Consider the following 22,647-nt stretch of genomic DNA (forward strand, 5'->3'; position numbering starts at 1 on the left):
AATATTGTCTTCATAGAGTCAAGTAATCATGCAGCAGAGTCCTCCCCTGTCTCTCCTCCTGGCTCTCCAGTCCCTGGTCCCTCAGCTCCTGCTGCTGCACCCACAGGTATGAACATCAAGCACTGACAGCTTTTTACTCGCTTGAATTCCCTTGTGATCACCTTTACTAAATATCTACAACCAATCTGTTTATATCCTGTTTTTTTCAATTTTGAAAATGAAAATCTAGTAGCAGCCTTCTCATTACTTTGTGTTGTTTTGTGCTGTGTTTTACAGGCCCACAGAGGAGGACAGCTCGAAGGCGGGCGAGGGACGGGTCCCAGGACGGTCCATCGGCGGTGGAGCTGGCCATCCTGGAGTCCCTAAAGAGGCCACGCCCGTCTCCAACTGAACATTTCCTCCTCGGCCTTGTTCCTGCTCTGGAGAGCATGCCGCCTCAGACACGAGAATTCGTGAAATTTCAAATTTATAAATTAGTTTTTGAAAACAGCACAGCTGTGTTAAATTTGGAAACATTGGACCCTAATGATCAGTAGTTTTCTGATGAGGCAGCAGCTCTCCAGGGCAGAAACAATGTTCTTATTTTTCTCCTCCTTCTCCCTGAGGCTCTTCCACTCCAAGCTGGGTCCTTTTTATTCCTGTCTCTCTGTAAATAGTTAAATTTCATATATTTATGATAAATGTTTTTGTTAATGAATTTATATTTTTTCAAATAAACATTTATAATGACAAAATGTCTCTGTTCTACTACACAGCAAATATTGGCACCCGACTTGACACAAGTAGAATTTATTTCATATTATACTAATGACAAAACATACTAATACAGTGGGATGCAAAAGTTTGGGCAACATTGTGAAAAGTAATTATTTTCTTGTACAAATCATTGGTTGTCACAATAAAAATAGTCAAATATATCATATAGGAGACACACACAGTGATATTTGAGAAGTGAAATGCAGTTTACAGAAAGTGTGCAATAACTGTTTAAATCAAGCAGGTGCATAAATTGGCGACACAAAAAAAGAGAAATGAAATAAATATTTAGTGTATATCAATGTGTGTGTCTCCTATATGATATATTTAACTGACATTTTTCATTGTAACAGCGATTCATACAGGAAAATAATGACTATTAATAAGGTTGCCCAAACTTTTGCACCACACTGTATATAGGAACATAGTGAAGACAAGTTACTTAAGAGAGTAAAAAGAGGTTAGTTTATTTTGGAGTAGAGCTCCATTTATTAAGAAAAATTTAAAAAGACAGGAACACTCTTTAGAGGTTTGTGGGTGGCTCTTAAAAGAGCCGTTGTGGGGAAGTCACTCGGACTTCAAACAGGCTACTCCTTTGGTTGCCAAGACACAGCTCCCTCCACCGAGAAGTGAGCCATGAATTTCTCCCTCACCAGGACAGCCTCTCTGGAGGAGTTGTTTGCTGGCAAGGAACCTGGACAAAATTGTTTAAAATGAGTATTATGTGTACTGCAGTTACAAAATACATTATTGAAATTCCAAAATTACAAATTGCAAAACATAAATCTTACATAAAACCTTTTGTAATTATAAGGATAATTACATGATATATATTAGATACAATCTAAAACAGTCTGCGGTGATTATATACAAATATTCAACTATCCCAGAATTAAACCAGGTCTAAATAAAAAGGAGTGAGTATCACTACAAAGGTTAACTCAGTGGTCCTAATGCTACAGTTTGATATCAGCAAACACCGAGCGCATACATTGATATGACACCACAGCCATGCTGTCATTCAAACACTGATAACAGCATAAATCGAATTAAATCGGGACTTGATGAGACCTTCTGAGTATCACTAGAAATATTATAAACAGTCGTCTCCGTACCACATTCACTGTTAGCATAGCACATCCATGTTAGCAGTGTATAAATGGATGGTTTAGCATGTATTAGCACAGGTATCAATAAAGGACTACCGTATTAAATACTTTTACTAACCTCAGGCAGATGGACAGGCGCTCTGCAGGTGGGATTGAGCGCCTGTAATTGGTGTCTAGGCGGGCGATTCTGGGACCGACCGGGGAAGCAGGTCCTCAAACTGGCCGAGTGAAAGACGGTGATGTCGCTGGAATCGGCCGTCATCCAGGCGCAGCTCCTGGAGCAAATGGTGAAACTCACCAAACTGCTCATGCCTCTGGAGGACCTGATGGACCCAGGTACGGCGAGGGCGTCTTTTACGCCGCTGCTCTCCACAGTACATAGAGAAGGGAGACTCTCTCTTCAAGCGCTAACTCGACAGCTGCCATCTTGCAAAGATACCGGTCTGGCACAACTTCCTCCCACATCCCTCCCACATTTCCGGTTCACGCGCGTCAAAATATCATATTTTGACGCGCGATGGATTTTTCTTGGACACGCGTTGAGGCGCGAATGTGCACGCGTCAAATTAGGGGCGTTTGGGGCGTTTTTGTTCGCGTCCATCGCGTTCGGTGTGAACACACCGTTAGACCCACGATACCAGCTCCTCACTTGGCACACATGGAACTGTACCTCAAAAAAAAACCAGTCTGCACACAAATACGCAGAATGTTAGATGTCCACATTCCTTAAATGTCCTTGTTCCTAATGTCCTTGGTTCTTTTAAATATTAAAATAAATTTGCATCTTGTGACACATTAAAAGTAAATACACCAGTATTACTGTGCATCACCCGCAGTTACAGCTACAGCACAGCTATTGCACGTGAACTGCGCATAACCACTTAGCTGGCCGCGGCTGAACTAGCAGGCCCAAAAAAAGAAAAACACTAGACACTCATAATAAACAAACTGTCACAACATCACAATACTATAAAAAACACATCTTAAACATCATTAAACACATTTACTACTATTCTGACTGGTTAGTTATTTTTTTCAGTGCATTGAACTGCAATAGCGGTGCTAAGTGAGCTAGGCTAACTCACCAGAATAGTTCAAAAAGTTCGAAGAAACACTCCGACTCCTTCGAGGTAGGTACCTGTCTGTGGTTCACCGCTAACGACAGCTCACTCACAAATGTTAATTGAACCTCTTTTTTTCTCTCTTTCAACTGGAAAACCGTGCTCTGCGGCAGCATGGAGTTTTTCCTTGCCGTCTTTTTTCCCCTACACCACACCTTCACGCGCACCGAGCTGCAGATGATGCCTTCAGGGCATGCCCGGAAATTAAACTATCAAACAAGAACTACGATGCATTCAAAGAACCCTGTACTTCTGATTGCTGTAAATCTTACCAGGGTTACATTTGTCTTCAGACTCTGATTGAGATGAGGACACCCTGTGCAACAGGGCTCTGAGTTTGTACAGAGCAGAATCCATCACCAGCGAGACAGACTCCCCGCTGCAGTGGTGGTCCAGTCGAGCAGAGACCCACCCACAGCTGTCTGGCCTGGCCTGGAAGTGATGATGATGTCAATGGAAAATTGTACTTAGTAGTCAGTATAAACTTTTAATGATATAAGTTTGAATATGGTAGAATACTGCATGTAACCATTTGTGTTTATTGAAAGGATTTCTCATCCTAGGAAGTCTGTAACATTCCAGGGTGTTCTGGCTTTCACCCCCACATCCTAGGAGCATGAGAAAGTTCGTACCTTGTTTTATTGTTTTACGGTAGGATTAACGTAGTTATATCTGTTTCCAGTCTAAGTGGTTTTGGTTTGATGAACTGCTGGACTTTCCAGACCAGCAGTTTTAGGGAAGTCTTTATGGGGTCACACTCTGACCCCCCCTCACACACACACACACCACACACACACACACACCACACACACACCAAACAAGCACCCACTGAAGTGTATAAATAAAGGACCAGGGCAGGTCCTCAGGGCGAGTCTCTGAGTCTCACTCTAGGCTGCCCTTGCTAGCAAGAAATTCTGTGTGTTTCTCCTCTCTGATTCTCTGCTGAAGAAGTGTTTTAGAATATATCTCTTAACATTATTTGGTCCTTCGAGCCGGAGCAGAAAACATCAGAACTGTTATCTGTGACTCTGTTCCAAGATCCAGCACTGATTCCTGACGCCGTGGGGAACCAGCACTGAAGCCTGTGCACAGCCCTCTTAGACGAGGAGAGAGCCCCAGGACTTGAATTCGGGTCTGGGCCGGTGGCCTGGTCCACGGCGCTGGGATTCAGTCTGATGATCCGAATCACCAGTGAGACGTCGGAGGGTGAGAAACACTATTTTGGTATATAAAACGGCCGCAAAGGTTTAAAGTCACGTGATAAATTAGGTTGAGTTTGCCGAAAGGAACTGAATTAAATTTAGGTTTTAAAAGTAGTCGTAATTACTTCGTAAAAAGATAAAATAGGTTGAGTTCGCCAAAAGGAACTGTGTTTAGACTAGTTTTAGAGGTAGCTGAAATTACTTCGTGACAAATTAAAATACGTTTAAGCAAATGAAAACACGTTGAGACAGAGAAATTAAAATAGGTTTAAGTTCGCCAAAAGGAACTGTGTTTAGACTAGTTTTAGAGGTAGCTGAAAATACTTCGTGACAAATTAGCGCGCAAATGTCTATATGTGTGTGTGTCTGGAAGTAATAATTGATTTTACAGCACAATAAGCTGCTGAATTACTTCCATTTTTGTTTTCTTTGCTGAGGCTCAAGTACTGGCGACAAAGGAGAACGGTTGAGTTTCATCTCATAAAACTGATACCGCTTCACCGTTAGGGTGAAGTCGAAGGCCGTATCAGTAAACCACTCTGAAGTCAAGCGTGCCAGCGACGGCCCAGCAAAATCTTTGAAAATGGAGAATAAACAAGCGAAATTAACACCTGATGAGAAATGTTTAGAAAAACAACAAGCCGGAGCAGGACTAATCCAAAAGAAAGGGAGAGGAATGCATAGTGGAAGAGCAAGAGGTAGAGGCAGAGCTACACACACACCAAACAGTGGCTTTAGCACTACATGCTGGAGGTGTGGAAAAGAGGGACATTTTGTACGTGACTGTAAGAAACAAAGACAGTAACTCAGAATCGGATAGCAGCTCAGGTGAAGAGAGCAGTTCAGACTAGGAAGAACGTAAAAATCACCAAGTGAAAATTAGAGATCAAAGTAGTAGTAGTTTAAAAAGGGTTGGAAACAAACCCGACTGAATAGATATAAATACAAGAGGAATAAAGTAAAATAAACAAAAGGCTAAATTACAGCTTATCTTTAATGTATTCATACTAATAATAGCGAGGATAACAACCTGTAAACTGGTGTTAATGATGAAATAATATTAATATGAAGAGGCACCTCAGTCAGTCATGATGTGAGGAGGATAATTGTTGAAAGTAATCTGCATTAAGCTTAGGGTTGCTCAAATTCAGTACAATGACATATGAAGTAAAATAGGTAAATACTTTAACTAATTACGTGCATAGAGGCACTTGACCTGTTTGAAAAACTGTCATCCTAATATGAGCCATTGTTGAGATATAGAGCACACCTATGAAAACAACTAATATGCTGAACCCTGTATGAAGCAGCTGAAAACTACATGATGGAGAAGCTGAATTGAATATGAAAGTGCAAGTCTTTGCCACTGTGGGGCAAAGCACGCAACCACTGTGTGAGGTTGCGTTGTGGTCTCTTCTGAGCTGATGAGCAAGCTACACATTATCAGATTGAGATCTGGCTAAGAACTCATAAAAGAGAGGGAAACGAAACTATGATAACTATGATAACTGGAGTGTGAAGCGTTTCCGTGAGCAGTTTTCCTGCATCTTGACTCATGTGTGTGGAGTGTTCATAGCATCAGCATTATGTTTTTGTTTATTTGTTTTGGTGGGTTGAAAAATAGTTAAATAAACTTGTGATCATATTTATGGATCACAATGGCACATGTCATTGGCCAAATGATTTATTTACGCAGATGAAAAAAGTGAGTGTGAATGTGTCTGACGTCACAGTGTTTTTGTGCGCTGTGTAAAAGTAATTGCATCTGATTGTGAGAGCGGTGATTCTGCAGGTCACCAGCTATTGTAAAGAAGAAAAAAAAAGAGTGAAAAAGAGACAAAATTTACATTGTAGATGAAAAATAATCATAGGAAAAAGGTTTTGTGTTGATCAGCCAAGAACAACTACAATCTTATTTTCTGCTTTTAAGAAAGGACTGTTCACAAAAACAGAGAGAGAGAGAGAGTTGTGTGTGTTGATTAAGCAGTGATAATAATAATGAAAATGTCTTAGTTTGTCACTTTCAGGTGACAAGCAGACCTGAATCAATTTTCCACATGCAGCGGTCGGAAGAAAGTTATAGTTTAACATCATTAGAAACATTCAGGCCAAGTTTCTGGCTAACTTATTTACAGCTCCATGTGTCTCTCAAACTCACAAGTGAGCTCTCACTCCTCCCTGAAGACAAGGAATGCAGCTCCAAAGAGCAATAACATGGCAGATAAAGAGACAGCATCAGAGTCCTGAGCAAAGACTCCCAGCAAGCAGCAGCAGTGTGGACAAACAGCATCAGAGAAGAAGAGCAAACCCATCATCCTGCCTGATTGGATGAATGGTACTGTGTTCCCAACAAGCTGCAAATTCACTGTGCATGTGAAAAGAACGTTTGAGGAGAACTGAGGAGACTGTTGGAGTTTGACATTTGCCACCTTTGGAGTAAAATGGCAAGAAGAGACAGTGAAACACAGGACAAAGCTGAAGGAGAACTGCCTGCTATTGGACTGTTGAAGTGGGAGAGGACAACAGAGTGAGAGGAGTGGTGAGAACACATAGGAATTTTGTTTTCAATATGGGAAATCAAAATTTGGGTTAGCAAACCTGGGAAAAACAAAACTGACTGCTTAAGTGGGAAATTGTGAAGGAGTCTGAAACACTGCAAAAAGAAACATACAAAATCACACACACACAAGCAGAACATGCATTAACCCTACTAACACTTCCAAACACAAGAGAACTCATGAAGATTAGACAACATCTTAAGCATGTGAGTCTGTTTACCATCTTGTCCAAGTCACTTAGTGTGACGAGAAGTGATGCAAAGATCAATGGACTCATAGCACATTAGTTACAAAATGATTAAATAATCGCAGAGAAATGTGTAGGAAAGGCAGTTTTAAGAACATGTTCTGCTGGAGATGCAGCTCCACAGACATGCATTAAACCTGCCTAATAACACAAACACACATGCAATGAAGATCAGCTTGTTATCTCTCATCAGTGTTAAAATAGTGTGAATTTAACAGACACTTGTTATCAAATGCTGAATTTATCCAATGCCAAAAATTGACTCTCTAGGTTGCAGGACAACAGTTTAACTTTTGTGGGAAAAAAGATTCTGGTTTGACCAACCAGAAATCAGACAATAAATTTAGTTGTTAATATAGTAAATTGGGAGGTGCTTCCTGCTTGATTGATGCAGCATAAGTAATTTACTGTATGAGGGAAATTCTATTTTTGTGATAACATTTTGAATATGCATTTCTGTTGTCCTGTCATCTTAGTGGGTTAATAGCTGATATGCAAATTAGTTGATCGTTCTTAGATTGAGGAAAGGTGACTGAATCTTAGCACGAGTGAATGAGATGTGTTGGAGTTTGTTAGAGTGGAGACTCTAAAACACTGAGTTTCCTGTTTTGATGTGCGAGTGAATCCTGCACCCAGATACACAACTCTGAATACGTAAGAACAAACGTCTTTTGTGAAATAGCTGATGACATGTCTCACGTTTTATGATGACGGGAAAAAAGAAATACTGGATAATATGGATCTGTGGCCCAAATGAGTGAAAGGCACAGACTTGGGGATTAAACTCATAACATATTAGGGTTATGTTGTGTGTTGTGCAGCTGATGGTTGGTTTGGAGTGAATCTAGCTGATGATTTTTCTTTTGTTGTGAAGTTGAGCCTGCCAATTAGTATGATAGTATGATAAACCATGCCAATGGTATGATTTACCCTCCTGAGATGAGGAGCTTGTGTCATGACTTAACAAGGCCTTTTTATTTTGATACTTTCACAGTGCACTGAAAGTTTTGTTTGATAATCTCTGTTTGAGCAGATCTGCACGATTAGAAGCGCTATACGATACGTCGTTGAGAAAATTGTTACAAGTGAGTTTCTCCACATTGAAATGGGCTCAGGAGAAAGCCACTTATTTGGGACAATTAGAAAATGAGAGTCCCTGCCTAAAAAGGATTCAGCGAGGTAATCCGAGCTAAAGTTCTTCTTTTTCTTTTGAAATGACGTCATTTTGCTGAGGGTGGAAATCAAATGCGGCGATAGTTTCCACTATCAGCAAAGAAAGAAAGAAAGAATGGATGAATGAATGAATGAATGGAAATAAAAACAAACTGACTGACTGATAAAAGCTGACAAGACTTGACCACTACTCAAGGTTAACCTCCACCTAGACAGGACAAAAGGGTGGATGAATCTATGTGTGTTTCCTTTTACAGGAGCAGAAAGATGCCAGCAACATTTGAGGTTGCGTGATGATTTAACCTTTTAAATGCCACTTTCTGTGTTTGTGAATCTACCAGGGGTGTGTTATTCATGGGTTTGTGTTGCTCACAGAGATTACTGTGAGAAAGAGTGTATACACCCGCGCAGCGCTAACATTTACATTTTCTTCTCTACAGCATTACAATTCTTCATGTGGTTTGATCATGTAATTTATAACAGGACAACTAGTTAATGTTTTTCTACCACAGGATTACTGAGATTTTGTATGAAGAAAATTGTAGTTACAGGCTATATGTTGATGAGAAGTTTCCTGTGTTGAAAACTAGTGTCACTTCTTTCCACAGCTATGGATGGTTAACTTTATGGTCTTTTTATGGCACCTTTGGAAACTGTCGACCTGTGTCTGACCATCGGGATGGTCAATGTGTATTGCTAATGTTTGTTTTTCTAAGAGTACATGTAGAGAATTCAGCAGAAGCGGACAAGTAACATGAGAAAAACAAATAAGAGATGCAGTGTTTATGGAATAATTTAATATGGGGCTCATTAGCTAACCACCATTGAGCTCATAGTGATTGATGAGTGGAGTGACTTTGCTTAAGAGAAGTCACCGATTACATTAATGTTGACTGAGTACATGGGATGATCCATGTCTGAGGCAAATTATGGAACTAATTGTAGTTTACTGATTTGAAAAAACCTGCACATGATACTTGTCTTGCTGATGTTGAATGCTTTATTACTCTTATGATATAATTGTTTATAAGTGTGAAGTTTGATTTCACTTCCAGATCTTGTTTTTCAGGCCATGATGGTGTGTATGCAGGCTCCTGGCGGAGCCCGTTTTTAAGCAAACTTAATATGCAAAACACACTAACATCTTTTATTGCAGGGTTATAGGTCCGGGGTGGTTCTGCTCCAGAGGAGGAGATGCCCTGATGTTGCTTGGGACATGATCTAGCTAACCTTTTTCTTTAAGACAGGAATCTGGTTTTGATGAGTTGACTCGTCAAGAGGAGGGGTCCAGGATTAACATGAACAATGAATTAACATTAAACTATGTTTTATATGATTTTTGCAGCGATTTGTGTGATTAACAGTTCATTCAACGGGTATCAAACCTATGCAAGTGGTGCATCCATGCTCAGATGAGGCTTTGATGGCCTATAAGTGAAGTTCACTGAACTAAAGAATGTGGTTTGATGATTGTTGACATGCTCTCCAAATAGAAGTTTTTCCTCCTAGCAAGGAAATACAGGTGCAGCAGTCATCTCCTGAAAAATCTTCAGAGGCCCAGTGAGAAACAAGAACCATTCCAGGCATAGCTGACAGCCCAGGCAGTGGTTGAGGTCAAAGGTCAAGCTGGTTAGGGCCCATCATGAGAAGCAAGGACCACGAAACTGCGTTGGAATGAGAGCTGTGCCAAGGGGGATTTCCAGAGGCCAACAGAGGAGATTGTGGACAACAGACGGGCACCTGAAGGATGAGGGGGGCGTGCCAAGCTCCATCGACAGCGCAGGGGGAGTCCGAGGATGACATCATGATTCTGTGAAAAGCACAGGAACCAGAAGCTATGGTGGTGATGACAGCAATTTCCTATGAACATCACCTAATGCTGTGTCACTGTACTGTGCATATGATGACACTCTGAAGACTGCTGGGATCATAACAGCAGTAAGATAACTGGACCCAGCACCCTTTCCACAGAGGGGTTTTTCTGCAGAGGATGGACAATAGAAGAGTCATAAATATTCCTATCGCAGGACGAAGGCCTAAAGCAAGGTGATGGGGGTTGATAGAGGCCATTTCAAGTGCTTCTGACCACTCCAACTGCCTGCAAAATAGCGGAGAGACCCTCCTGGATACATCAGAGCCACTGCAAAAAGGTTGAGGTCCCAGAGGATTCCACTTCCTCCACAGAAATCAACTAGTAGAGGAAAGTTTCACCCTCACTTGGTTGCTTCAGTGGCGAGGGGGAAGTGCTGATTGGGCGCCCGTAGGGAATTGCTCGCACTTCAACCTCCAGCCATTGGCCAACTCTAGAGTAACCAAGTAGTAGGGTGTGACGGACCTGTACGTAGCCATGGGAAGGTGGACCCTCCTGGTTACCTTGACTACGACGCTCACCTTTACAGGACAAAGACAGAATCAGCAAATACAGACTATTATGTCTACTCTCATATGCCCAGCACGCCTTTGAGACAAATCCTGCAGGCCCAAAATCAGGACTATGTAAGCGATACAAGTGACTGGTTTTCTTGGCTTTACACTGGCTCCTGGTTACAGGTGCTAAAAAGACTACTCATCGGAGTTGGGATATTTCTACTTTTATTTTGTGTCTTTGTAACATGTATACTGCCATGTTTAAAACTCTTGATTAACCGCATAATATTTTCCACTGTTGCTGCATACATAGCCATGACAAGTGATGATAATGACTCCGACCTGTTGGAACATGAAGACTTTGTGTGACCAATGACGATGTGACAGAAAATGTACAACAAGATGTTACATACTGATATCTCATTTTAATTTATACTGACAACAGGAGGGAATGTCAATGGAAAATTGTACTTAGTAGTCAGTATAAACTTTTAATGATATAAGTTTGAATATGGTAGAATACTGCATGTAACCATTTGTGTTTATTGAAAGGATGTCTCATCCTAGGAAGTCTGTAACATTCCAGGGTGTTCTGGCTTTCACCCCCACATCCTAGGAGCATGAGAAAGTTCGTACCTTGTTTTATTGTTTTACGGTAGGATTAACGTAGTTATATCTGTTTCCAGTCTAAGTGGTTTTGGTTTGATGAACTGCTGGACTTTCCAGACCAGCAGTTTTAGGGAAGTCTTTATGGGGTCACACTCTGACCCCCCCTCACACACACACACACCACACACACACACACACCACACACACACCAAACAAGCACCCACTGTAGTGTATAAATAAAGGACCAGGGCAGGTCCTCAGGGCGAGTCTCTGAGTCTCACTCTAGGCTGCCCTTGCTAGCAAGAAATTCTGTGTGTTTCTCCTCTCTGATTCTCTGCTGAAGAAGTGTTTTAGAATATATCTCTTAACACATGTACCGCCGTTAAGTATTTAAAATACAAAATATGAGTAACTGTATTCTGTTACAGTTACCGTTTAAAAAGGTGGTATTTAGAATACAGTTACTTTGTTGAAATAAATGGATTACACGGCGGTGTTTTCCTGTTTCATATTGTGGCGGGTCAGGCCTGTTTGGGTTTTGTTTGACAGCTATGTTCTGTTGATCCAGGCGGCAGCGTTACGGTTGCCATGGTGACGCGCTCTCTCTGCGACTGTGTGTTTCCTGGGTGAGAGAGTGCTTTTTTGTTGTTGTTGTTGTTGTGCTAAGCTAATAGGCCTAAAGAATGTAGCCTTATGGCAGTGTAGTCCGTGCTACAGGGAGAATGGACTGCCATACCCGTTATGTGTCTGTGAGCGCGAGGAGGGAGAAAAATGTGAGTGGAAAAGTACGAGCTGTCACCGAGCAGAAACAATAATAACCACTGCAGCCAAGAAGAGTGCCTGAAGAGCCCAGTTGTAAGTAAGCTATTAAGACTCGAGTGTACACTGTGTTCGTGTTTTCCTCCGAAACAATAAGTTCCGTTGGAGCAGCCTTTCAACGCCTCTCTCTGTCTCTATTTTTTGGCTACAAGCATAGCTGGACTGGCCATCGGGCATACCGGGCATTTGCCCGGTGGGCCGATGGTGATTTTTTTGTTTTTATGGGCCGATGATTTTTTTTTTTTTTTTGTAATGGTATAAACAATGAAAGGTGGTGGATTGGCCAGATGCTGGCCGGTGTGTAAAAATAACTCAGTTGTTTGGTGGTGGCTATCGCGGAACTTCCACAGATTCAGTAACATTAGCAAGTGGTGGAGGCCAGCAGGTGGATGAGAGAAAGGTGAGGCAGGAGAAGGAGAGACCCGAGGCAGACGCAGGTCTGAGTGTCAGGTGAACTGAACTTCAGGTAAGAAGTTATGACCTGCAGTCTATCTGGGTCAGATATAAACCAAGTTTAGGTGTAGTTTATTTTCATTGTGCTGACCTTTTACAGTCAGTTACAATAACTCATGATCTCTCATGGTCATGATATCGGTTTGTATATGTGGCGAGAGGGAAACATGAAGATGAAACCAGGAGATGTCCTTACTGAATCATCAGAGCTGAACAGGTGATTGAGAAACAGGTTTACCTTTTAGGTGACATGAATGAGTTGAAGGGAAGTTATGAACTGTTTCTGAGAGACAAATAACACCAGGATCCTTTTTTACGCTGACAGCTGGTAACTGTGCAGGGGCGGGTCTAGTATGTTTTGCCAGGGGGCCAGGTAGGGCATTAACAGGGAAAGGGGGGCACAAAGAAACACGTTCTTATTCTCATTTAAAACGTCTCGCTTTTATTAATTATCTGATGCTTACAACCAAAGTTGTTATCTGATGTAAAATGTATAGAAATCATACATATACCAACAAGACAGTGTACATCACTGTCACAACAGCGTCTGTTTTCATTCAAAGGCTTTATGGCTTTTCCTATAATACCTGGGGGGGCGGTCTCTAGTCAAAATGCCCGGGTCAATTTTTTGTCCCAGTCCAGCCCTGGCTACAAGCCCGACACGGAACCGACGTATTAGCCAGAGGTCCCTTTACTACGGTTTGGAGCCGCAGACCTTCAGTAATAGTAATAAATCACACAGCAGCAGTACATTCATGCAGTTGTAAAAAGCATGATAATATGTTAAGTGATCCAAAGTATTCAGAATACGTTACTCTCACTGAGTAACGTAACGGAATACGTTACAAAATACATTTTGGGGCATGTATTCTGTAATCTGTAGTGGAATACATTTTAAAAGTAACCTTCCCAACACTGCCTGGGGCACAATCTTCCCCAATCATAACATTGCAACCTCGAGGCAGCAGAGGTGAGTAAAAGGCTGAAAAAACTATTTCTTTCTATGAGGTTCTAGCTGACTACTATGATTTATATTTGCAAAAATTCATGTTATTTAACCAACAGATTTGTATATTGATATAGATCGCTTTCTTTACTTGTATATTGTAGGCGAATGCCGTAGTGACAAGTTGCAGGCTGAAGTTGAGCAAGACAACCGCACCCACAAATACACACACAGCTAACAACACCTGCTCATGTAATTCAGCTGATGACCTGATAATGAATAAAGTTTCAACAGTCCTTCAATTACTTTCTGTTTACTTCAATGCACAATATGACAATTGAAAATATAACACGAGAAAGTGTGAGTTAAAATATTTATTCTGTGCAGGTAATGGCAGCTCTCTGTTACACCTGTCTCTCATAGTGTGCACGCACACACTGACAATGCAGTGCACTATGAGACACTGCGTCTGGTAGTTTAGTCAAAAAAAAAAAAAACCTCACATGAAATACTTTCCTTTCAGTGAAAACATTGGAAGTGTTTTTACCTGAACCATTTCTTCATATGTAATGTACATTATTCTGTCTCCCAGTTCACTGTTTCTCCAACTCTTCACGTGGTCTGTCCATTTTCCAAACAGCACTGCAAATAAAGCAGACATTGGCTGACCAGTTACAGATCCAACCACTATTGTGATAGAACTTGCAAATATTGATTTTCTTGCATGTCTCCTCTTGTGCATATGTGATCTCTGACCTTTGCCCTCAAGAAATTTATCCATGAACTCATCAAAGGTTCCTGGATCCTCAAGGAAGCCGGCCATCTGGTGGAAGTAGTATGAAGACACCATGATGTCCTTTGGGTTCCTCATGACGTAGATCACCTACAGCAGAAAGAGTGCAAAAACATACGTGTGTGTAAAGTCTCTTACACAATCAGGAACACATTGGGAATATCACACAGAGTCATTACCTTTGCTTTGGAGGCACAGAAGGAAGGGGGCATGAGGTTGTAGGGAAAATGTGAGACCAGTGCCCGTGGAGATGCCAGCTTATCCACCACCCGTGCCAGGTGTTTCTCTCCCAGCCATGGGACTCTGTCCCAGTTAGGAATGGTATGTATGGGGGTCAGATCCCCCCCATTCAGCACCAGTGGGAGAATCTCCTGCATCCAGATTGTACCTGAAGAAATAGCAATAAAAAAATAAATGAGTATGAGCTACAGGTCTTCAAGTATAACTGCATAACGGGTTAACAGAAACAGTAGTGGGAACCGGTGCTTAGTATCAGGAACGCTTGTGAAAATCGGTCTTAGTAAATGTGAGCACAGTTTGTAACTGCTCTCCAATTAAAGATCCTGCACATCATACACACACATGAGTGCCAGGTGCAGTGCTTTCCATCATCTCAACACACTCTTTTCACTTGTTGGTATATTTCATCTTTGTCATTAACCACGATAATCTGCTGGACATCCTTTCTACCTTGTCTGGACTAGCCAGTTGTTACAAGCCTCATTTTCTTTTCTTAGTGTGCAGCCTCACATACAACTCATTATAAACCATTTCCTTTCGTAAGCGCTCTCTTTGCTGTATGACAAGCTCCCAGTACTCAAGTCTTTCTTCACTTTGGATACTTTCCTGTAGTTCTTCTTTTCACAACAAGTCTACTTGTTGTTTGGAAACTATCCAGAGGACACATTCTGGACAGTTTTCCCAGACATCTGATAACCCTTGCCTTCCACCCAGAGCTATCTTAAATCCTCTCTGAACTCTGTGCAACATTCTTTGCTCTTCAACTTCAGCGACTCATCTGCCTAGCTACATTCTCACCTGCCACTACCTTGCAGACTCCCATTTCCTTCAAACTGCACATTTTATACACTTTTATACATCCCTCTATGTTCCTCCCTCTTCTTGAAGTACGTGTTCACCACAGCCATTTGCATCATTTTTCACAATATCATAACAGTTGACACACGGCTTTGGAGTGACTGGAAAAACTTTGCATAACTCTTGCATAGTGCACAGTATCTAGGCTTACTTAACCACATATACAGGTTTATGCAGTCTCTAGCCTTCAAAGGCAAACTGGTAATAGTGAACATTCAGGTTGAGCAGCAAACTGTTCAAGGACGGTGTTGTGCCAAAAAGTGATTTCCTGCCAAAAACTGATTTCCAATGTTTCTGTATATTGTTTATGTGTAATATCTTTACGTATGTTCGTAAACAGACTTTGGTGAACAGGGTTTACAAAGGGGTTATATATAGAATTAAAAAATTATCTGTTTTTCAAGTATCTTTACAACTCTGTGTTATTGTACTTACATTATAACCAATCTGGTCCATTATCCCCACTTAAAATATTTTTACATAACTATTGTAATATTTGCTGCCATTTCTGCTGTCCTCTTGGCCAGCTTACTCTTACAAAAGACATTTTTAATGTTAATGACATTTTTTTAACTGCATAAATAAAGGTTACGTAAAAGTCACTGCCAAAAACTGATTGCGGCTTCTACCTTGTTACACTAATGTTGTTTGTGGCTCAAGATGACTTTATGTCATCCATAAGGGATGCATTTGACATATGTTTCACCAGGGGCGATTTTAGCCCAGTTTTGGAGGTGCTTCAGCACCCCCAAAATGAATCAAAGCACCCCCAAAGATGTCTTACTTTTTTTGAAAATATTTGCTGTTTGTGGGACACACTACTAAAAGTATAAAAAGCATACAGTACTTAATTGAGATGGAACATTTTAACAACAAAAGTATAGATAACCCCTCCCCCCTCCCAAAATGATTTGTTCCAGCTTGGCTCTCTCCTACTCGCTCTAGCGTCGTTGCTGCCAGAGCGATGGTGGCTGAGACGCAGCGGAGCGGAGGTGGAAGTGCCTGGCTTAAAACAGGACATATTAGCTGCATTTAACTTTCAGTTATTCTTTATATAGTTAGGTAGGAGTCAGACCATGTTTCTTTTTAACTGAAAAACATTACACCAGGTAATTCAATTCAATTCAATTCAATTTTATTTATATAGCGCCATATCACAACAAATGTCGCCTCAAGGCGCTTCATAGATACAGAGAAAAGCCCAACAATCATATGACCCCCTATGAGCAAGCACTTTGGCGACAGTGGGAAGGAAAAACTCCCTTTTAACAGGAAGAAACCTCCGGCAGAACCAGGCTCAGGGAGGGGCGGCCATCTGCTGCGACCGGTTGGGGTGAGAGAAGGAAGACAGGATAAAGACATGCTGTGGAAGAGAGACAGAGATTAATAACAGATACGATTCAATACAGAGAGGTCTATTAATACATAGTGAGTGAGAAAGGTGACTGGAAAGGAAAAACTCAATGCATCATGGGAATCCCCCGGCAGCCTACATCTATTGCAGCATAACTAAGGGAGGATTCAGGGTCACCTGGTCCAGCCCTAACTATATGCTTTAGCAAAAAGGAAAGTTTTAAGCCTAATCTTAAAAGTAGAGATAGTGTCTGTCTCCCGAATCCAAACTGGAAGCTGGTTCCACAGAAGAGGGGCCTGAAAACTGAAGGCTCTCCCTCCCATTCTACTTTTAAATACTCTAGGAACAACAAGTAGGCCTGCAGAGCGAGAGCGAAGTGCTCTAATAGGGTGATATGGTACTACAAGGTCATTAAGATAAGATGGGGCCTGATTATTTAAGACCTTGTATGTGAGGAGCAGGATTTTGAATTCAATTCTGGATTTAACAGGAAGCCAATGAAGGGAAGCCAAAACAGGAGAAATATGCTCTCTCTTTCTAGTCCCTGTCAGTACTCTTGCTGCAGCATTTTGGATTAACTGAAGGCTTTTCAGTGAGTTTTTTGGACATCCTGATAATAATGAATTGCAGTAGTCCAGCCTGGAAGTAATAAATGCATGAACTAGTTTTTCAGCGTCACTCTGAGACAGGATATTTCTAATTTTAGAGATGTTGCGCAAATGGAAGAACGCAGTCTTACATATTTGTTTAATATGTGCGTTGAAGGACATATCCTGGTCAAAAATGACTCCAAGGTTCCTCACAGTGTTACTGGAGGCCAAGGTAATGCCATCCAGAGTAAGAATCTGGTTAGATACCAAATTTCTAAGCTTTTCAGCGCCGAGTACAATGACCTCAGTTTTATCTGAGTTGAGAAGCAGAAAGTTAGTGGCCATCCAAGTTTTTATGTCTTTAAGACATTCCTGCAGTTTAACTAATTGGTGTGTGTTATCTGGCTTCATGGACAGATAGAGCTGGGTGTCATCTGCATAGCAGTGAAAATGTATGCTATGTCTTCTAATGATGCTGCCTAGGGGAAGCATGTATAATGTAAACAGAATTGGTCCTAGCACTGAACCCTGTGGAACTCCATAATTAACCTCAGTGTGTGAAGAGGACTCTCCATTTACATGCACAAATTGGAGTCTATTAGATAGATATGATACAAACCACTGCAGTGCAATACCTGTAATACCTACAGCATGTTCTAATCGCTCTAATAGAATATTATGGTCAACAGTATCGAATGCTGCACTAAGGTCAAGAAGGATAAGCACAGAGATGAGTCCACTGTCAGAGGCCATAAGAAGATCATTTGTAACCTTCACTAAAGCTGTTTCTGTGCTGTGATGAGCTCTGAAACCTGACTGAAACTCTTCAAATAAACCATTCCTCTGCAGATGATCTGTTAGCTGTTTGACAACTACTCTTTCAAGGATTTTTGATATGAAAGGAAGGTTGGAGATTGGCCTATAATTAGCTAAGACTGCTGGGTCTAGAGATGGCTTTTTGAGTAAAGGTTTAACTGCAGCCACCTTGAAGGCCTGTGGTACATAGCCGATTATTAGAGATAGGTTGATCATATATAAGATCGAAGAATTAATCAGTGGCAGAACTTCTTTGAGCAGTTTTGTAGGAATGGGGTCTAAAAGACACGTTGATGGTTTGGAGGAAGTAATTATTGACGTTAACTCAGAAAGATCGATTGGAAAAAAAGAGTCTAACTTAACATCAATGGAACTACAAGTAGCTGTAGATAATATTACATCTGTGGGATGATTATTGGTAATTTTTTCTCTAACGATAAAAATTTTATTTGTGAAGAAGTTCATGAAGTCATCACTAGTTAACGTTAAAGGGATGGTTGGCTCAAAAGAGCTCTGGCTTTTTGTCAGCCTGGCTACAGTGCTGAAGAGAAACCTGGGGTTGTTCTTATTTTCTTCAATCAGTGACGAATAGTAAGCTGTTCTGGCTTTGCGGAGGGCTTTCTTATAAAGCAACAAACTATTTCTCCAGGCTAAATGATGATCCTCTAAATTTGTGACACGCCATTTCCTCTCCAGATTACGAGTCGTCTGCTTGAGGGTACGTGTTTGAGAATTATACCACGGGGTCATGTACTTCTGATTAGAGACCTTAGTTTTCACTGGAGCTACAGTATCCAGAGTCATACGTAGTGAGGAGGTGAAATTATTAACAAGATAATCGACCTCTGTTGGGGTAGCGTTCAGATAGCTGCTCTGCTCTGTGTTGGTACAGGGCATTGACGATGATAACAGTGGCTGGATTATATTCTTAAACTTAGTTACAGCGCTTTCAGAAAGACATCTACTTTGATAAAGTCCACTCTCCACTGCTGCGTAATCAATTATTGTAAATGTAAATGTTATCAAGAAATGATCAGACAGGAGAGGGTTTTCAGGAAACACTGTTAAATGTTCAGTTTCTATGTCATATGTTAAAACAAGATCTAGAGTGTGATTAAAGTGGTGGGTGGGTTCTTTTACATTTTGAGAGAAACCAATTGAGTCTAACAACAGATTAAATGCCATGTTGAGGCTGTCATTTTTAGCATCAACATGGATGTTAAAATCACCCACAATAATTATTTTATCTGAGCTCAGAACTAAATCAGATATAAAGTCTGAGAAATCAGACAGAAACTCTGTGTAAGGCCCAGGTGGACGATAGATGATAACAAGTAAGACTGGTTTCTGAGTTACACAGCTGGGGTGGATAATGTTAAGCATCAGGCTTTCAAATGAATTAAAAGTCTGTCTTGGTCTTTCATTAATTAATAGACTGGTGTGAAAAATTGCTGCCACACCGCCCCCTCGACCTGTGCTTCGAGATTTCTGGTAGTTAGAATGACTCGGGGGTGTTGATTCATTTAAGCTAACATAATCATCCTGCTGCAACCAGGTTTCTGTAAGGCAGAGTAAATCAATTTGTTGATCATTTATTAAGTCATGTACTAACAGAGACTTGGAAGAGAGAGACCTAATATTTAATAATCCACATTTCACTGTTTTACTCTTTGGTTCAGATGTGGATACTGTATTGTTCTTTCTTTGTAAATGTTTAAGTTGTTTGTTGCTGGTTTTTAGTTTGTTTTTTGTCTTTTTGGAAGCAGACACAGTCTCTATGGAGATGGGTTTTTGGGGGGGTAGCAGGAGGAGAGAAGCTGCAGAGAGGCGTGTAAGACTGCAACTCTGCTTCCTGGTCCCAACTCTGGATAGTCATGTTTTGAGGGGTTTAATAAATTTGTCCATATTTCTAGAAATGAGAGCTGCTCCATCCAAAGTGGGATGGATGCCATCTCTCCTAACAAGACCAGGTTTCCTCCAGAAGGTTTGCCAATTATCTATGAAGCCCACATCGTTTCTGGGACACCACTCAGACAGCCAGCAATTTAAGGAGAACATGCGGCTAAACATGTCACTCCTGGTCTGATTGGGGAGGGGACCAGAGAAAACTACAGAGTCCGACATTGTTTTGGCAAAGTTGCACACCGATTCAATATTGATTTTAGTGACCTCCGATTGGCGTAACCGGGTGTCATTACTGCCGACGTGAATTATGATTTTATTGAATTTACGTTTACCCTTAGCCAGCAGTTTTAAATTTCCTTCAATGTCGCCTGCTCTGGCCCCTGGAAGACAATTGACTATGGTTGCCGGTGTCTCTAGCTTCACATGTCTGAGAACAGAATCACCAATTACCAGAGTTTGACCCCCAGCGGGTGTGTCACCGAGTGGGGAAAAACGGTTAGACACATGAACGGGTTGGTGGTGTACCTGGGGCTTCTGTTTAGGACTACGCTTCCTCCTCACCGTTACCCAGCCTTTCCCCAGCTGCTTGGGGTCTGCCGGGGAGCAGCTAGCGGGGCCTACGCTATCTTCGGCTGCACCAGCTACAGGGGCCTGGCTAGCTAAGGGTGAGTGCAAGGTGCGAAGCCGAGTCTCCAGATCAGTAATCCTGGCCTCCAGAGCTGCAAATATGCTACATTTGTTACAGATATCATTACCGCTAAAGGAGGCCGAGGAGTAACTAAACATCTGACACAATGAGCAAGAAAGTGCAGAAGGGACAGGTGAAGTAGCCATGGTGCTAACGGGTCGGCTACGAGCTAAGCTAGCGAAACAGTACAGAGACAGTGAGTGAATACTTTGGCTATAAATTAGGTAGTGAGTACACAGAAAGTGTGCTTCGGATGAAGCACGTGAAGATTATACTGTGAAAAAAAGAATGTATTTAGAAGTTGTTTAATTAAACTGCTAAGCAAATAAGCTACTCAGAAACACCACTGTGTTTGAGCAGGAACAGGAAGTGATACTATACCACAGAACGAGCGAACACCAAGTGACAGCGCCACCGACAGGAACGGTAACCTGCGGTGTTGAAAATAGGGCTGCCACGATTAGTCGACTAGTCACGATTACCTTGACTATCAAAATCATCGACGACTGATTTAATAGTCGACGAGTCGTTTGAAGCTTTGTAAGATCGCAAAAGACGCAGGAACAAGTAGTAGAATTTAAGAGTGTAATAACGGACTGAAACAGAAGATGGCAGCACTGCATGTACAAGGATGCCAGCTGCCGTTAAACCCCGAAGAAGAAGAAGGAGCTGTGTCCCAGAATTCATAGCGCAGCCCAGCTCAGTTTCCAACAATGGCGGCAGCTAGTTAGTTTTAATATTACTCTTATTATTCTTTCTGGGTCACAAAATAAACATTTAGCATATTTTCAGGCGAGAATGTAGCTGTGTAAACCTCAAATATCTGCTCAGTTTATCAAGACACCACATATTTTCTTGTCTGTTACCCACTAGCTCGATAGCTAGCCGGGGGCAAGGCTCACTAGAGCCGTGAGAACACCGGACTCCGGCAAATCGTTTTCAAACCCACTGCGGTCTTTCGCTACTCAGGTTAAACATATATAAGTCACTTAGATAACTTAAAAATGTTATTGTTTGGCTTTTTTTACTATTTTATTTGTTCCTGAGTAAATCGGTTAGGCTGAGATTAAAGTTATAGTTTTTACACAGCTGAATAAACGTCAAGCAGACAACTGATTATCAGAAGTGTGAGATGCTCGAGAATATACTCCGGTGTCCTGTTATATTTTAGATAACAATGAGTTTATTAAACTTCACCGAAACAATCTGCAAATTTCATTAAAATTTAATAAACTATAATCTTGTCTTTATTTTTAGTTAGCACATACCTTAAACACTTAGAGCTGTAAGCTAATGATAGTTATATGAGAGCAGATGCATGCTGGTGCAATAAGCTGTACGTTTTACGTCCAATGGATGCATGATCTGATTAGTCGACTAATTGCAAAAATAATCGGTGACTAGTCGACTATCAAAATAATTGTTTGTGGCAGCCCTAGTTGAAAACGTGTTTTCCGACGATGTTTGCTCGGTAGTAAAATTAGCGATATTTGACTGCCCTGTTGATCTCATTGAAATGTATACAGCCTATTTAAAATCTAAAACTTAACATTGTCCGTAGCCTGCTGTTGTTACCACTGTCCTGTTTGAAATGTAATGAGAGAAACTGGTTATTTTGCCATATGTGCATGTGCTGATATTGAACCCAAGGTACTAACTAGCTAACTGACTGGATGTCCATTAACCTTATAACTCCTGTTGTGTGTGTGTGTGTGTGTGTGTGTGTGTGTACAGATTGTCAGTCCAAAGAGGGAGAGAGGAAAGAGGGGAACATGAGGACAAAGTACAAGATCAGGAAGTACCAGTTAAGAAAACAGACAGGGAGTACTAACAGGCAAAACAGGAACTGTTAAACTGGCAAAGAAAAGAAAGACAAACATCTAATACAAACAACTCATACAATCTGGAAGTTGTGTTCTCCCTATATTAAAGCTGCTATACAGAATCTGCAAAACAAACTGGGTTGTCAGCCCTGGCACTGCATTACCATATTGAGCTTCAGTCAGAGGAAGTCACGGTTGCCAAAGACTTTATAAAGCTCAA

At 41.3% G+C, this 22,647-nt stretch overlaps 1 protein-coding gene and 1 long non-coding RNA gene across 3 annotated transcripts in view; one reads left to right on the forward strand and one right to left on the reverse strand.

Moving 5' to 3' along the window:
* Window positions 1–22,647, reverse strand: part of LOC148100480 (sulfotransferase 2B1-like) — a 36,528-nt gene that overhangs the window by 12,265 nt on the left and 1,616 nt on the right. The window contains exons 2-4 of one of the 2 annotated variants that reach the window (XM_087848072.1): window positions 14,333–14,541; window positions 14,117–14,243; window positions 13,908–14,002 (exon numbers count right to left, since the gene is read on the reverse strand). In XM_087848072.1, the coding sequence (XP_087704198.1) occupies window positions 13,908–14,002; window positions 14,117–14,243; window positions 14,333–14,541 (431 nt within the window). Of the gene's footprint in view, window positions 1–13,907; window positions 14,244–14,332; window positions 14,542–22,647 lie in introns of both variants that reach the window. The other variant, XM_087848071.1, reaches the window with a different exon arrangement.
* Window positions 58–734, forward strand: LOC148100483 (uncharacterized). The gene is made up of 2 exons (XR_015719768.1): window positions 58–106; window positions 277–734. It is a non-coding gene; the product is annotated as an uncharacterized LOC148100483 (long non-coding RNA).

Source organism: Neolamprologus brichardi, chromosome 11 (genome assembly GCF_056152115.1).
Source record: "Neolamprologus brichardi isolate AB-2024 chromosome 11, ASM5615211v1, whole genome shotgun sequence".
Taxonomy (NCBI): domain Eukaryota; kingdom Metazoa; phylum Chordata; class Actinopteri; order Cichliformes; family Cichlidae; genus Neolamprologus; species Neolamprologus brichardi.